At 35.0% G+C, this 18,190-nt stretch overlaps 1 protein-coding gene across 10 annotated transcripts; it reads right to left on the bottom strand.

Annotated features, from left to right (window-relative positions):
* Positions 10,426 to 16,531, bottom strand: LOC109722032. 10 transcript variants are annotated; one of them, XR_002219371.1, is made up of 7 exons: positions 14,842 to 16,342; positions 14,514 to 14,582; positions 13,983 to 14,043; positions 13,526 to 13,857; positions 11,257 to 11,384; positions 11,120 to 11,168; positions 10,439 to 10,478 (listed from the first exon to the last, which is right to left on the bottom strand). XR_002219371.1 is itself a non-coding variant. In XM_020249895.1 (6 exons), the coding sequence occupies exons 2-6, from the start codon at positions 14,556 to 14,558 to the stop codon at positions 11,325 to 11,327; spliced, it is 339 nt and encodes a 112-aa protein (XP_020105484.1). In that variant the 5' UTR covers positions 14,559 to 14,582; positions 14,842 to 16,342; the 3' UTR covers positions 10,721 to 11,324. The 10 variants fall into 10 exon arrangements, 2 of the variants coding, with proteins under 2 accessions (XP_020105484.1, XP_020105477.1); XR_002219367.1 differs by lacking the exon at positions 10,439 to 10,478 and having other exon boundaries at positions 10,722 to 11,168; positions 13,526 to 13,606; positions 13,717 to 13,857; positions 13,983 to 13,994; XR_002219370.1 differs by having other exon boundaries at positions 10,426 to 10,478; positions 11,120 to 11,384.

The following is an 18,190-nucleotide window of genomic DNA, read 5'->3' as shown; positions in this document are numbered from 1 at the left end:
AGGCCGTAAAGTGTTGTGCCTAAGCCCTTAAGTACGATAGTCCGCCCTTTTTATTAGCATATTTTTTTAGAATAATTAGTTAGCGCTTACGATCCACAAATAGTATCAGAAACTAATGGCATGGATTTGATTCTCACGTACTGCATTAACCCGTATGATCCTTACTTTTCTTGTGCTGTTAAGAATATTGAATAATTTTCATGTTAGAAAAGTTCTTTGGGTCTGCTATAAAGATCTTCTATGGTTTATTAATGTATCGACAAATTCGTATAGGCTCTATTTTGATGGATAAAAATTTTATTTAGCATAGCTCTTTGATTTTTTATTTGATGCACGAACATCTTATTCAAGTGTATTTCTTTGATTACTTAAGAAAATTATAGTATTTAAAAAGTGAGGAGCGTTATAAAATGTATAGAATGAATATAATATATAATTTTCAAGTCAGTTTTCCAAAAGAAGATAAATTGTCTTACAAATAAAATATGTTATTTTTTTTTAATTATGAATGCCAAGACTTTTCAAAAAATAAAAATCAAATTCCTAATCACAAAAAAATAAATAAATAATAAAGTATTGAATAAATTATCGGATAACTTTTCTGATATTCAAACAAAGTCTCACTTAAGAAATCTGTAGTATTTGGTAGATAAGAAACCTGTAATATTTGATAAACAATAAGGGCGTGTTTGGTTTGCTTGTCGGAATCGGCGAATTCATTTGTGGGTGTTTGGTATGCGGGAGTCCCATTCCGATTCCGATTTCCGAGTAGAATGTAAATCCTCCAATCACCTCTTTTTCCAATCCGGCCTCCTAAGCCGGATTGGAAGTTGAATCCGGACGAAATGGATATTTATTCGGATTAAATTTATTATTTCAACTTTTTTAAATTAAAAGATGAGTTTAAATTTAGAAATTAAATTTATAATTTTAAATTTTAATTTGAATTTGAATTAAAAATTAAAATTTAATCAAGTATTTCGAATCTAACTTATGAATTTGAATTTAAATTAAAATTTTAATTTATATAAAGTTTTATTCAAATTTTATTTAAAACTTAAATTAAATTTATGAATTCAAATTAAAATTTAAATTGTAATTTTAAGTTTGAATTTGAATAAATCGAAATTTAGTTTTATATTTTGAATTATCCACTCAACTTCAAAGTTTAATTTTTTTTTTAAAAAAATAGATTTAAAATTTTGTCGTTATTTCAAAATTTTGTTGTAAATTTTTAATATTAATATTTAATTTGAATTTAAATTAATAATATTATAAAGATAAAGTTAGTATATTAATTTGATTACGGCTTAGTTTGGTATTGAGTTTTATCTAACGTTACTAGATAAAATGAAGTTGAGAAAAAACATATAGGGATATGCTTATGCGTTCTCCTGTGGGACCGCAGAAAATATATCGTAACCGACTCATCGCAATATGCGGAACGCAATATTACGTACGGAAACAAACATGGTGTTTTTCCAACGTACTTTCTCACCGCACGTAACGCAATTCCCCGCAATTCCAAACGAAGCCTATGTTTTTTATATCTACCTCAACCAAACACTGACAATGGAAATGATTTATTCCGATTCCGATTCAGATAACGAACCAAACATAATTAGGTCATGAGTTATTCCGATTCCGATTCCAGCTTATTTCGATTTCGATTCTGATTCCGATTCCGACTTCGAACCAAACGCACCCTAAATGTGATAAAATATCTATAATGAAATAATATATTTAATTTTTAAGTTTTTTTCGGTAAATTATCTTATTGGTGAAATATATTATCCTTTCAAATCATGAATTATTAGATCTTTGAAAGAGCAAAAATCAAATACTTTTAATTCCAACATAAAAAAAAAATTTAGTATCAAATAAATCATTATTGAATAACTTATTCTACCATCTAAAACAAGGTTAAAACATTTAGATTTTCTGCATAAATCTAAGAAATTAAAAAGCACAAATTTTGTGAACATAACACACACCAGAATCAAACCTCATACCTTAGAGACAGCAAAGTACCATATCCTGACAATATAATTTATCATCATCCATGGACATTAAATGTTTCATTTGGACAGAGAGAATAGGAAAAAAAGAAGATTAAAAAAGGAAAAACTTCAAAAACCCCTCTGTAGTTTCGTAGGTTTTTACTTTGCCCCCCTGTAGTTTAAAATGTATCAATTTGCCCCTCTATGGTTTCTTTTTTCTCTTTTTCATATCAATTTCATTATTTTTTTTGCCTTAAATCAGTGATAAAGTTAAAATTAAAGGGTACTAAAGTGAATATTTGATAAATCTAGATGGGTAATTGAAGTTTTTTGTATCTAATTTAATGAAATATTAACTAAAAAGCTATCGAAAAGATAAAAACAAAATCACAGGGGGGCAATTTGATACATTTTAAACCACAGGGGGGCAAAGTGAGAAACTATGAAACCACAGGAGTGGTTTTTGAAGTTTTCCCATTAAAAAAACATAAACAAAAAATAGTAATATTTTTTGTAAAAAAGCATTGCCTTTCCACCATATGTTTCTCTACATTTCTTCCTCAGTTTTAATCTGAACAAAAGAAAAGATTAAGAAAAAAGTATGAAACTTGTTTGACCCATAGGCCATTTTGTTTTGACTATTCAGTATTTTAAAATTTTTATTTAAATAATTTTGATTTGATTATTTAATGTTTTAAAATTTTAATTTTACTAACTAATCTCTCAATTTGTTTGATTTGAATAAGTCAACACCACTTTAATTTTCAAAATAAATTTATATTCACGAGAATTGCATGAAATATAGTAATTAAACCTATAAAGATAAACAATATTTTCAAATCTTAAAGTCGAACCAACTGAAAGGGCGGATTATGAAATCAAAAATTTAAAAGGTTTAACAGCCAAATCAAAATAATCTATAGTTGAGACAAATTCTATACACATTTGCAAAATAAAAATAATTTTCTCCGGTACCCCTCTTCCCTCTCATTTTTCTCCCATCCAAACGGAGCAATTGAATGCACCACACCCACCGACCGTCCCTAGCGCAAGTGGTAAAAGGGCTTGGTGGTTAGTATCCGAGATCCAAGTTCAAATTCTAATTGATTCACATTTTCAGCTAAATTTATTTCTAAATGAAATAAATTGAGCGGATAGCACGCTAACTTTCTCTCTCTGTCAAACAAAAAAAAAAAAAAAAAAGAAAAAAAAAAAGCCCACACTCACCCAACTGTGTCTAGCTTCTTTTCTCTTTCTTTTTTTTTTTTTCCTCTTTTTTCTTTTTTCTTTTTTTTTTGTCTCTTGGGGGCGGAAGAAGCTCGCAGGCATGTGTGTTGCTAACGAATAACTAATTCAGGAGACACTTCTTGAACGGGTGGGAGGCTGGGCTTCCACCCACCCAGCATCCTCTTTCTGTGCTGCCGGCTGGCCACCTCTCCCTTCCTTACCGGCGGCGTAAACGGCTTCTTCTTCTTCTTCTTCGACTTCTGCAGCTCTCCTCCTCCGCCTCCTCTCGCCAGCTTCTTGCGGAAGCACTTCACCCACTTCTCCTTCTCCTTGTAGAAGTCCTTCGCCATGCACACGCACTCCTCCTCCTCCTCCTCCTCCTCCTCCTCCTCCTCCCTCTCCCTCTCTGCCGCCACCATCGCTTTCGCTCTCCCCTCGACAATGTCTAAGTTGCCGCCGCTACTGCTGCTACTGCTGCTGCTACTGCCGCTGCTGCTGCTGCTGCTTTTGTCGTTGATGTTGCGGGGAATTCTGCGGCGCAGTTTGGAGATGGTGGAGGCGGGGACGAGGTAGAACTTCTGGCCGGGGAGCAGGCGCTCGGTGGGGCAGACGACGGACTCGTGCGGCCTCGCGAACACGTCCGGCCGCGCGAGGCAGAGCCCGGCCGGGTACCTCCGCATCACCAGGTACGCCGGGACCGCCGACGCGTAGACCTCCACCGCTCCCCCCTTGAGAACCACCTGCACCGCCGACGCCTTCAACAGCGAGGCCGCCGCCGCCGCCGACGCCGCGCTCATCAGCTCCACAGATTCTACTGCAGCATCGTAATCACGAAGGTTAGATCCGGCCAGCGGTGTTTCCTTCTCGGGATTGCAGTAGCCGACCCGCAGCATTATTCGGCGAACGCAAAATTTGAGCGCCATCGCTTTGAGAAATATTTGTTAATGCACAAGAATTTCATACGCACGTTAACATTATATACGAGTGCTTTTGCTTTGCCTTATCCATATAATTAAATCTCTTCTTTCTTAGTGCTGGCTTTTAATTAATTTGTCAGCATGTAGCTGGGCCGGCTGCAATTGAAAGTTGCATAGGTTATCCAGATTCTTGCTCTGGTCGCCAGCCTCCATTGTGACGAATTTTGGAGTTTCGCTGCCAGCAAATAGTAGCTCATTATGCATGTTGGAATAGAAGTGTAGTGATGGAATAGAAGTGTAGAAATTTCTCGGGGCGCGTGACAATTTAGTCTTCAAAATTTAATTTATTATAAATTTTTATTTTTATTTTTAAAATTATTATAATTAAATTTTGTAATACAATTTAGTTGTCTAAATATTGGCAAATTGATGACATAAAAATAATGTGGAAGTATTAATTATTATTAATAATGCAACAATAATTATTATGCTATACTATTTCTATATTAATTATATATTAGTTACTATTTAGTCAACTAAATTAGATTGTGTGACTTACTGATAATAATAATTCAAAAAATTTGAATCACAAATTACAACGAATTAATGTTTGAGGATCAAAATGTCATGCATTTTATAATTTGAGGAACAAAAGCGTAATTTACCCTAGAGAACATTTCTCACAGGGATAGATCCTTCGATATTATTCCCCATTTTTAATTCTTAAAAACAAACTTTACGCATAAACTTTATTTTTGAAAAGGTTACCTTTTGTATTCTTAAAAGCAAATTTTAAGTGTAAACTTCAATTTGAAGAGGTTAGCAGAGTAACCTTTTTATAAACTACAACACTTTATTCTTATTCTAATTTATATATTACCGTCCTATAATTCTTTTAGAAAGTATTACTTTACTGCTATATTTAGGCGAAATTAAAAATGAAAGCACAAAACAGTTAAAATATAAGTTGTTGAGCCACACAACGACAAAATAAAAACATGCAGAACCATAGAAAGAAAATTTGAAATTTACCCAAAATTTTATCTGATTGTTGGAATGAATTTTTTTAAATTTTTTTTTAAAATTTTTAGTTAATTTTAGCTTGCTTACAAAACATTCATACCGGACGGCATCTTCTTCCAAACAATATACAAGCAGAAAAGACAAAAAGAAAATATTACCACTAAGTTTTTTTTTTTCCATTTCATTAAACAAACTTAACATAAATTGCAAGCACTCCGCCATCATTAAACCAAAAATAGCAACAAAACGTACGACACCAGGTCTAAGATTTTGGAGAGTACAATGCTGGACAATAAGCTCTAAGCGTGAAATTTCAGGAAAAGAAGTTCAAAATTTTCATACATTACACGCATGGCTCGAAGATGATGGTCAACAATCCCATTAAGATGGGGGTTACAACAAACCTCAGCAGCAGAAACAACTTAAGCATGCGCAATCGATCGAGCGCTTGGAATTGATCAAAAGATTGAGTAAATTAAGCCTAAAAACCCGATTACAGTCCCACTTATAGTTTCTCTACATTTTGGACTGTAATACAATTTGTCAAAACGGCATGGCAAAGTTCACCTTTTTGACAATCCAACAATTGATCTTTCAGCAATGCTTGTCTCTTCGGAGTTTTTAGCCTACTAACCTAATCCAAAAGGCTTATTCTAAAAGTAGACGTATGAAACTACGATTTGCAAAAGTAGACTCGGAGTTTACACGTAGGCAGTGTGCCGGCGGAAATAGATAAACGCGGTGAACCATATACCGCTTTCACATGAAAGCATCAAATCATTCACCACGTTCATAATGTTTTTATTTATATATAAAGCCTAAGAAGGCGCCTTCATGTAGTCAAAGTCGGGAGACAGTAGAGCAACAGGAAGAGAACTAAAGGCGGCGCATCATTTATCTCATCTAAAGGCGGTGGATCATTTACCATATCTAAAGGCGATAAATCATTCATCATTTTAGATGCAGATAATGGTTCACTGCTTTTAAACTGTTTTCGCACCACAGCAATAGAAACTGCAAATTTTGTACATTTTACAAAATAATAATTTTTTCAAACATTTCAATCACAAGAAATATCAAAGATAAATGAAGATTCAAAAAATTTTAAGAAAATCAAATCCTATCCATGCCCCTCCCATGCTCTCACTCTCGTTCCCTTCCACGGTCACGTTCGCATCCGTGTCCTCGACCCCGTCCTCGAATATGCATATCATTCTCTATCTCAGGATGCACGGGCTTAATGCCATGCATCTGATCAATATGCTCGATGGCGGTGCCCTCGACAACCAACTCCATCATTTGCATGTCAACGATCGATGGCATTATCTCCTTCTGCATCTCAACTGTAGGTTCGGTGGCAATATGATTCTGTGGACGTCGCCTACGTCAATATACAATATCATCGCGACAAATCTCCGATGTGGATGAAACGTTGGAGAGAGGATAAGCGTGAATGGAATATCAAAATAGGGTACCTCTGACGTAGATGTAATATCAAATGAAGGAATAGATGCCGACGAGATATCAAACTATACTTTCGATGTCGAGGGGACGTCAGATGGATGAATCGGGTCGGATGTCGATGGAAAATCATATGCAGACATGGAGGTTGAGGGAATTTCATCATGATAATAAAAAATCGGAGAAGGAATATCCGGATGCCCTATCACCGGTAATGTCGGAACTCTAACACACTCTCGAGATCCCACCTCACATGTGCTAGAGCATCCATCATTCTAGATGGCTCCGTAGCATCCATCATTCTAGATGGCTTTGGAGCAGCATCCATCATTCTAGATGGCTCTGGAGCATCATCCATCAAATGTCCAATATTCCTAACAATATGCCGCATAGCATCCATCTGTATAAAAATACATGTTCATATATAATGAATATCCTTATATTAAAATAAACGATAAAATAAAATTATCTTACCAATGTTCGCTCGACATGCCCGCGCGGCAGAAAAGAGAGTGAAGGCCGTTGTACAAAGACGAGAAATCTATCTCCTTGTGATTCTCCAGTAGCACTACGTATATACAGAGATGGCTCGTACTGGATCTAGATCGATAAAAGGACTCTGCTCTGTAATATACTTCAGACGATCTGCCCACTGCTGGAATATATGGAGCATGAAAAGCTGCTCAGTTCTTGCATTCTTGCCTGATCTACCTTGCGATGTGATCCTCTGTACAACCTCTACGGGCTCTGGTATATGTTGTAGTAATCCAAACTGGCACAAAACTATATCAGGTAAATATAGCTCCACTATATGGTAGCATATCAAGCAAGTACTCGAACACCAGACTGCAAAGCCTTCGAGACAAAACGCAGGACTCGAACGCCAAATTGCAAAGCCTTCGAGACAAAATGCAGGACTCGAACGCCAGACTGCAAAGCCTTCGAGACAAAACACAGGAAGACCATTCAAAACATCCTCCGTGTAAGGCATCCATGTAACTTGTACAAGTGTATAAATTAGAATTAATATAAAATTAAAATATATGTGCGTGTATTTAATTCAAGAAATCTGTATGTATTTGTGACTCATCGCGGTAAAACTCAATGTCAATCGCCTTGACATTTTCACGAAATCTCAATCCTGTATTGCACATGTAAGAAGTGATAAGTAATATATTTTACAATAAATCGATAAAATAAATTTTGTACAAATATTATATTATATTTAAATACATATCATACCGACAACCTAGTGGACAATCATACAGATCCGATAGAGCTCCAATTTTATCGGGACGTCCAATGTGTATATGGTCCCGCGCCAAGATCTAAAAACCAAAAATAGTTAATTAAAAAACTAGTAAAATAAACTAAGTGAATATCACGATAACTAGTTAATTAGTGATTTTACCTGTAATAGTGTATCAAAAGTACAATACTCGGCTTTTTCTTCATGGAGGCATTCCCTAATGCCCGATAAAGATGGGCCAAGATAGCCGTGCCCCAAGCTAGAACTCCGCGGAAGTTCGCAAGTAGCGGTAGCCACTTGTGGTGAGCTCGATGTCCGGTGGAGTTCGGAAATAAACTGCATCCAATTTAAAATAAAATATACGCTAGATCAGTTGTTGCAACCACAGACGGCAGAGCATTCAAAGGGACATGCTGGAAATGCTGAAACAACCACTCCAAATGGATATGACCGGCAGCGACATCATCTGGCTATATCCCAAAAAGGAACTCACACATATGTAACCAATCAAAGAAAGCACGTCCCGTGACAAGCTCTCTAGAGACTCGAAGTCCGGCTATAACGGCCACGTCACGTAGCGTAAAGGCGTTGACGGAGCAATGGAAGCGCGAGATGCAGACATGCCACCTATGTCACGGAGAGATAACGGTTACGTTACTTGACGTGGCGGTTATAGCTAGACTTCGAGTCTCTAGAGAGTCTGTCACGGGACGTGCTTCTTTTGATTGGTTACATATGTGTGAGTTCTTTCTTGGGATACAGCCAGATGATGTCGCCGCTAGTTAGATCCGCTTGGAGTGATTGTTTTAGCATTTCCAGCATGTCCCTTTGAATGCTCTGCCGTCTGTGGTTGCAGCAGCTGAACTAGCGTATATTTTATTTCAAATTGGATGTAGTTTATTTCCGAACTCCACCGGATATCGAGCTCACCATAAGTGGCTACCGCTACTTGCGGACTTCCGCGGATTTCTAGCTTGGGGCACGTCTATCTTGGCCCATCTTTATCAGGCATTAGGGAATGCCTCCATGAAGAAAAAGCCAAGTATTGTACTTTTGATACACTATTACAGGTAAAATCACTAATTAACTAGTTATCGTGATATTCACTTACTTTATTTTACTAGTTTTTTAATTAACTATATTTTGTTTTTAGATCTGGGCGCGGGACCATATACACATTGGACGTCCCGATAGAGTTGGAGCTCTATCGGATCTGTATGATTGTCCACTAGGTTGTCGGTATGATTTGTATTTAAATATAATATAATATTTGTACAAAACTTATTTTATCGATGTATTATAAAATAATAAAATATATTACTTATCATTTCTTACATGTGGAATACGGGATTGAGATTTCGTGAAAATGTCAAGGCGACTGACATTGAATTTTACCGCGATGAGTTGGATCAGCAGAGAGAGTCGCAAATACATACAGATTTCTTGAATTAAATACACACGCATATATTTTAATTTTATATTAATTCTAGTTTATACACTTGTACAAGTTACATGGATGCCTTACACGGAGGATGTTTTGAATCGTCTTCCAGCGTTTTTTCTCGAAGGCTCTGCAGTCTGACGTTCGAGTACTTGCTTGATATGTTACCGTATAGTAGAGCTACTTGTACCTGATAGAGTTCTGTGCTAGTTTGGCTGGAGTTCGTAGAGGTTGTACAGAGGATCACATCGCAGGGTAGATCAGGAAAGAACTGAGCAGCTTTTCATGCTCCATATATTCAACAGTGGGCAGATCGTCTGAAGCATATTGCAGAGCAGAATCCTTTTATTGATCCAGATCCAGTACGAGCCACCTCTGTATATACGTAGTGCCACTGGAGAATCACAAGGAGATGGATTTCTCGTCTTTGTATAGCAGCCTCCTCTTTTTTCTGCCGCGCGGGCATGTCGAGCGAACATTGGTAAGATAAATTTATTTTATTGTTTATTTTAATATAAGGATATTCATTATATATGAACATGTATTTTTATACAGATAGATGCTATGCGGCATACTGTTAGGAATATTGGACATTTGATAAATGATCCTCCGGAGATGGATGCTCCGGAGCCATCTAGAATGATGGATGCTCTAGCACATATGAGGTGGGATCTCGAGAGTGTGTTAGAGAGCCTTCCGACATTACCGGTGATAGGGCATCCAGATATTCCTTCTCCGATTTTTTATTATCACGATGAAATTCCCTCCACCTCCATGTCTGCATATGATTTTCTATCGACATCCGACCCGATTCATCCATCTAACATCCCCTCGACATCGAAAGTATAGTTTGACATCCCGTCAGCATCTATTCCTCCATTTAATATTACATCAACGTCAGAGCTACCCTATTTTGATATTCCATTCACGCCTATCCTCCCTTCGACGTTCCATCCACATCGGAGATTGGTCGCGATGATATTGTATATTGACGTAGGCGACGGCCACAGAATCATATTGCCACCGAACCTATTGTTGAGATGCAGGAGGAGATAATGCCATCGGTCGTTGACACGCAATGACGCAAATGATGGAGTTGGTTGTCGAGGGCACCGCCATCGAGCATATTGATCAGATGCATGACATTAAGCCCGTGCATCCTGAGATAGAGAATGATATGCATATTCAAGGACGAGGTCGAGGACACGGATGCGAACGTGACCGTGGCAGGGAACGAGGGCGAGAGCATGGGTGGGCATGGATAGGATTTGATTTTCTTAAAATTTTTTGAATCTTCATATATATTTGATATTTCTGATCTTTTATATATAGATTTTTTTTATAGTATTATATAAATTTATTCATATTAAAGTGTATTGACATTACTATAGTTCACTTTATATGCTTAAAGTGTGATTGAAATTAGCATGGATGAATTTATAAATTCATTCTTGTGATTAAAATGTTTGAACAAAATTATTATTTTGTAAAATGTGAAAAATTTGCAGCTTTCTGTTACTGTGGTGTGAAAACAGATTAAAAGCGGTGAACCATTCACTACATCTAAAAATGATAAACGATTTACCACCTTTAGATACGGTAAATAATTCACCCCCTTTAGATGCAGTAAATAGATGCAGTAAATGATACACCGCCTTTAGTTAACTTTCTGTTGCTCTGTTGTCTCTCGACTTTGACTACATAAAAGCGGTGAACCATTCATCGCCTTCTTAGGCTCTATAAAACATATGAACGCTGTAAACGATTTGCCGCTTTCATGTGAAAGTGGTACATGTCTCACCTCGTTTATCTGTTTCCGCTAGCACACCACCCACGTGTCAACTTCGATCCTATTTTTGCAAATATTAGGTTCATAAGTCTACTTTTAGAATAAAACTTTTGGATGAGATTAGTAGGCTACAAACTCCTTGTGGAGACCTTCGGTTAATTAGGCTTTTGAAGATTTGTGTTTCTTCTTGGAGCGCGGTTCTCCGGCACCGGCGGTATTATAATTCAGCTCTAATGTTTTCATGCTCTTGATTCTTTTGGAAATCCTTCGCCTTTTTCTGCAATAAAAGGAACACACTCCCAACATGAGGAAACACATCGAGATTTAGGTGCTGTAGGATCAGTTCAGATACCAGCTAGGATAGACAGTAAAAACAACAGCCGAAAAGTTGCAGTACCGATCCGAGAAGGTGCTATCCATATAAACTTTATTTTAATCATTCGTCAATAAGGAATAAAGGTGTCAATTTAATATGTAGCAGGATAAAAGGATAAAAGGTAACTTCATGTCGAGAGTAATTTTGTAATTAAACATCTCAAAATTTAAAAAAGTTTTGATTGATATACCAAATTTAGGCACTAATTTTGCATTAATTTAAGCATTAAATTAAAAAATTAATTGATATTTCAAATGTAGACATTAATTTTGCAGTAATTAAACATTAATTTTAGGAATTTTAAAATTCCTCTAATTTAGGCATTAATTTAAATTTTAAAAATTTTAGAAATAGTATTCGATTTTTGGAATTTTAGTTTATTACCTTTTGGTTTGCAATAAGCTTCCTGATTTTTATTATTTATTTTAATTAAGTGGGTATCAATGATTTAAAATTAGATTGAACTAATTGGTTCAACCGATCAGATTGAACTAATTGGTTCGACCGATCAGACCGTAACCTATTCTATAACCTATTCTATCAAGTGGCTCTGTTCAACCCATTAAACTCAATAAGATTAAGAACAATTTTAAATCGTTATAGATAATAAATATTTTAAACATAATGATATTTTAACCGTTGGAGATAATAAATATTTTAAATATAATTTTAATTAAACATAATGATATTTTAACCGTTGGAGATAATAAATATTTTAAATATAATTTTAAATATAAAAATTAAAAATATTAAGATTACCGGTCAGGAAAAAAAAAAGGTTGAAGGACCGGAATCCGAGCCCGACTACCAATTGCAAACCCATTTCCAAGTCCGATGGATTTCAAAAATCCATATTCAAATCCGAAATTGACCAAATATTCGAAACCCAAACCCAAATCCAAACCCGAAAACCCAAACCCGAAATTCAAGACAATGTTGTCAAATAATTTAAAAGCTTCCTCGTATGAAAACAAGGAGATATATATGGATAGAGAGGAAAGATAGAGAGAGAAAATGAAAATAAAGAGAGAAGAGAGATTTAGATAATATAGTAAGGGCAAAATGATTTAATTATCCCCTGAATCAAAAGACCAAAATGCTCTTTTTGGATACGTTGTGACCGGTACCTCTCTCAAGATGACCTGCTATTGCAGATCACAATTAAATAAAAATTAAATCTGAGCCATTGAATAGGAATGAATGAACGATATCCATAAATAACAAATATAAAAGCATTACTCAAACTTTTATGGCGCTATGGATGTAATTATTTATCAAAGACTAGCAATTGCGTATGTACATTGTAGTTCATAACTTTTTTTTTTCAGTTTCTTCTATACAACATTAGTCAAGCGATATATAAAGTGAACTTACATGTTTATAATCATTAGTTAACCAACCAACAACAGGTTAGTCACATAAAATATTTATCTTTTTCACCAGATATATATCACAAAAATGACCTTTAGATGGAAGTTCTGATATAACTCAAGTTACGCAACAATGTTTATTTCACCATTTGTAGGAAGTCATCAGTATCTAGGGGCATAAATGGAGTTCAAGTTGTTCTGGGCTTATAATTGAAAGTTTTTCCACCATAAAGGGCTACAGCTACAATTAAGTGTTTTTCAAGGGCAAACATTCGAAAAGGTAAATGCAGGACACACATACAAAGGGCGCTAAGATTTTTGCATCATGGTGAAAAAAAGGCCTGACCGATAAATAAAATCCTAGTTAATATGTGACAGTAGGTACAAAAAGCACATGTATGGAATGACTCATAAAATAGGAAAAGTCGATCAATTGAATCTCACTTTAATTAGAATAGCAAAAAAAATTCACTTCAGGAATTGCAGTTTAGGTAATAAGCATTTTGATATTATGTATTCGTTGACAAAACCATATTAGGTAGACATCATTGAGCAATTAGATCAAAATCAACAAGATAGAATGATCACAAATTTTAAATCTGCAATCTACAAGTTGTCTGATAGGATTTTAAGCAAATGCCATTAAAACCAAAAAACAATCAAATAATATACCTTTAAGGACTTCGCAATGGCAGCTACATCGTTATTCTCATTATTAATTTTAGCAGAATTAGCCGCATGTCCAGGGTTTTCCTATTCAACCCAAAAGGAATGCGTGAGGGAAAAAGAAGCTGGCAAAAGAATCCATAATAGAAACTACACTGCTCTAAAATAATAGCAAACTGTAAAAGTTCGAAAGCAACTGTTGGTGAAATAAACGCGGCCTCTCTCTCTCTTGTTTTCAGCAGCATTTTCTGCCTGCTTCTCCAGCTTCTCTGGCCATTTCTTTGCCGTTTCTTTTTGTCGCTCAGGAAATATTCACCACTTTCCAATTGAAAGTCAATCTGCAGTATTCAGGATTACAAAGTCATAGAACTAGCAAAGTTCACAGCAAACAGGGAGAGAAAACATAAGAAATAACACATATAAACCCAAGGATCAGAATATAAAAAACATATCCCTAACTCACCTTGCTAGGTTGCTGCGGAGGAGGAAAATTGTATATTAGCTCTTATATATCTTGTTCCAAACTGTTCAAAGAAAACAAAGGCTACAGGAGTAAACAGAATATTTCAAAATGCCACCTAAAAGGTGCTTTACAAGGACTTATACGACTACAGATGCAGTTTCAGAGGGAATGAAACAGTTGTTGGTAAATGTTAGGGACTTTTATGAAGATTCAGAAAAGGCCAAGGATATGGATAGAAATTTCCCTTCCAACGTTTGGAACAAAAGAGAAGAAACAAATTGAAGGTTAAGGGAATGTATTTTAAATATGAGGTGATATATCAGTAGTTAAATGATTGTACATCCAACAAAGATTATCACCATTACTAAGACTCTGGTTTATAAGATTTTCATATTTGTCTCTATCCTCTTATTTGAAAGAAGTTTTCTACTCAATAAAGGCCAAGTTTTGAGAAGCTATGAGTGTAATTAACAGTTTAAAAAGTACAACTTACATCACAAGAATTAAAGACGTGAAGAATTGTGTACAAACCTTGTTGCGTTCAAGGTTACCAATTTTGATGACGTCGCATTGCATATCATCATTTAGTATTTTAATTGCCTGCAAAATTAGAAGTATGGCAAGACGTTACTTGTTAGATGGCACTTTTAGATGCCAACAATCATAGCAAAGGACTTAGATCACAAGCAAACGTCAATTTTAAGGGTTTTTTTTTTGTTTTTAAGCATAAAACTTCTGCAAAGATTAAAATGAATAGGCGATGAAAGATCAAGTACATTAGCATCGGAAAACATCCTCGAAGTTACCCAACACTTAGTAAATTACAGTAGGAAGTTAATTTGTCAAGAGATGAACATACCTGAGGTGCAGGGTACTCCTCGACAAAAGCTTTGCTAGATCCCTTGCTTTAACAATGACGTAAGGGTCCCTAGTCTTCACAGTGGTTGAAATAGTCATGGAACCCTCAACATACAGAATTAACAACGTTGTCAAAAGAGTTCAAAACTAAAAAGATGCACTGCTTCAGACTGAGGTGCGTGAGACACATTAAGCATAAGGGTGAATCAGTAAGGAGAAAACCAAAACATTCATGCAAATTGATCTCCTACCAAATTGAGCTCACATGAAATGCCATACTCCTTTAGTGCACTTTTCACAGCAAGCAAGCAATTAGGAAAAGTCGAACACAAGTAAAACTTTACAAGTAAAGGCCTATCAAGGCATACGTATATATGATGCTTCTTCTATAACTATGAAATCAAGATTGGGAGAAAAAAGTTCATGGTAAAACCAATACCATAATCTCAACTATCCTGAAAATCCAAGTGTTGCCATACAAGCAAGCTTTATATATTCTAGTTGGTTTGCTCCCATTCGAGATACATTGTTTATAAGCAAAATAGCTGCATTATGCATGAATCGATATTATCTAACAGCGGCTAGGATTCTTTTGTCAAAGCGTGCGTTTGGTTCACGCTATCTTTTTAAGATTCCTAATAATCCAATAGGAATAAAAAAACATAACGGTGTTTAGCTAAACGCACTAAATAATTTAGTTGGTAATGTTGAATTTACTTAAGAGTGGGATTCATCCTAAAATACTAATCTCATTCCTTTAAGGGAGGGTGGGTGTCATCATATTAATAGATTGGAATAATCATAATATGTTTAATCTTTTTCTTTCTCCTCACTCGCCGGCTAGTTGGTATTGTTTTCTTTTACTCTCTAACCTCATATCTCTCTCTAAGCTTATCTTTCTCCCTCTAAGTTTTAACTCTCTTTCTCTCTCTAAGCTAAGATCTCTTTCCCCCACTTTTTCTAAAATTTCAACTCTCTCACTCCCTCCAATTTCGGCTGTATCTTTCTCCCTATTTCTTTGATTATACTCGCTCTCTAATCTATGTTCTCTATCATTTTTTTCTAAAATGATGTTGAAATTTTTTATAGCATTATCTGAAATTAATTAACAAAACAAATAAATTAAATATATATTTTTCTTAATCTTAAATAATATGATTAACTAATATATGACTAAATAATATAACCATACGAACCAAACACCGAAATGCCACATTCTTAGTAATAGGATAAGTAGAAATAAGATTCTTGGATATCCTTTTATTCCTAGATGCGCCCAAAGGTTAATGTAAACAAGAAAGAATCAAGATTAAAGGAAACCAGTTCTGGCAGAATCAAGATTAAAGGAAACCAGTTCTGGCAGTGAAATCTACTGTTAAAGACGCAAATTAAGCAGGAATTGGTTGCAGTTATATAACGCAAAGAGAGAAACTCAGCAGCCCAATAACATAGTTCCATCAAATAAACAATCTGAAGAAAAATCCATCATATCAAAGAAAAAAAAAAACCTAAGAATATGAAGCACGAATAGATTGAAAAAGTTTGAATGCTAAGGGCCTGTTCGCCCTGCAGCAGTGCTAGTAGAAAAGGCACTATATGATGATACTCCTCTCAATGCCTTCTCTTTGCAGCAAAGACGACGATAGAGGTCGATTATTTTAGGGTTCTTGCGGGAGAAGTGGGAAAGAGCGGGTGACGCGCCTCCCTTTATACGGTACTTAGGCTTAGTTTAGGATTGCGGGAAGATTGCGTTAGGTACGTTGAGAAACGATGATGAAAAAATATCCTATTTATTTTCATACGTAATATTGTGTTCAGTATATTGCGGTTAATCAGTTACGATATATTTTCTACGGTTCCACCGAAGAACGCAGAAACATATCTCCATATATTTTTTCTCAACTCTATTCTATGTAATAGCGTTAGATTGACCTCAATACCAAACTAAGCCTTAGATGATGCTTACGTTGCTTGATTAGAATCGCATTAGGAATTTAGGACTGATAAAGGTCAAGGTAATTTTCAAATTCCACCATGTGGTTTCACGCTTTCTCACTTAAATATCATGTAGCTTAAAATGTATTATTTTTGTAGTCCGTTATTTTATTTTTCTTTTTCTGTCAGCACTACATTAACTTTACATTAAATTGTGTACAAAATCCTTCAGATACCCCAACTATGGTTTATCGAATATTCACTTTAGTACGTGTAGTTTATCAAATTTTCATTTTAATATTATGTGATTTTAACTTTATCATTGATTTAATGAAAAATTTAACAGAGAAAATAATGGAAAGAGAAAAATAAAACCACAGAGCACTAAAGTAATATATTTTAAATTACATGATGCTAAAGTAAGAAAGTACAAAATCACAGGAATGGTATTTAAAATTTTCCCTATAAAGGTAGATTTCACCTTTGGTCTTCAAACTGTGGGTGGTAACACTTAATTTTTAAACTTCAATTTATTATAATTTATATCTCAAATTTTTATAATTGTTACAATTAAGTTCCATAATCTAGTTTAATTGACCAAATATTAACATATCTAATGTGAAAGTGGTATAGTAGTGTTGTATTTGATGATGTGTCAATTATTAATATACCGCATAACTTTTACTTCATGGATGCGTACACCACTTTTCACAGTAGTGATATATTAATACGCAACCAATTAAATTAATTACAGAATTTGATTGTAATAATTTGGAAAATTTGAGTCAGAAATTATAATAAATTAAAGTTTGACAATCAAAATGTCACAGGCCTTATAGTTTGAGAACTACAACATACAATTTACATGATTGATGGTAATGGGCCTAGCCCATTGGATTCAAATACTGAACTATGCGCCCATAATCTCAAGCCACACCCTTGCATGAAATACTGAAAATTTGAGTAAAATTAAATTATTTCTAAGAATTAAACGAGACCATTTACTTTTGTGTCATTTTCAGCGATAAGGCACCCGAGGATGATCGGTCTTTCTTTTTAGGATGTATAGTTGGGTATAATGAAAAATAATAGATTTGTATGCATTTCCACCATTTCTGAGAGTGTATTGTGTATTTCAATACGTTATCGAGTTGTAACATACAATTTATATACAAAATAGTAATAGTGCAAGGGTAAGGACTACAAGTTTAAATTTTTAAGAAAGAAAATAAATATTTTTAGAGGACAAGAGAGTAAAGTGTAAGAGCAAATATTTAAAGAAAATTTTCTGTATTTTAGCCTAAAATAAAACAACCTATAAAGAGGGGATGTGCAGCTAATAGCATAATAATGAGCACGTGTTTAGTTCGGATTATTCTGCCAAGATTATATGCAATTCTGTTAGGATTACTTTG

Source organism: Ananas comosus, linkage group 1 (genome assembly GCF_001540865.1).
Source record: "Ananas comosus cultivar F153 linkage group 1, ASM154086v1, whole genome shotgun sequence".
In the NCBI taxonomy this organism is placed as follows: Eukaryota; Viridiplantae; Streptophyta; class Magnoliopsida; order Poales; family Bromeliaceae; genus Ananas; species Ananas comosus.
Note: the sequence above shows the minus strand (reverse complement) of the source record. Positions and strands in the feature narration are given on the sequence as shown.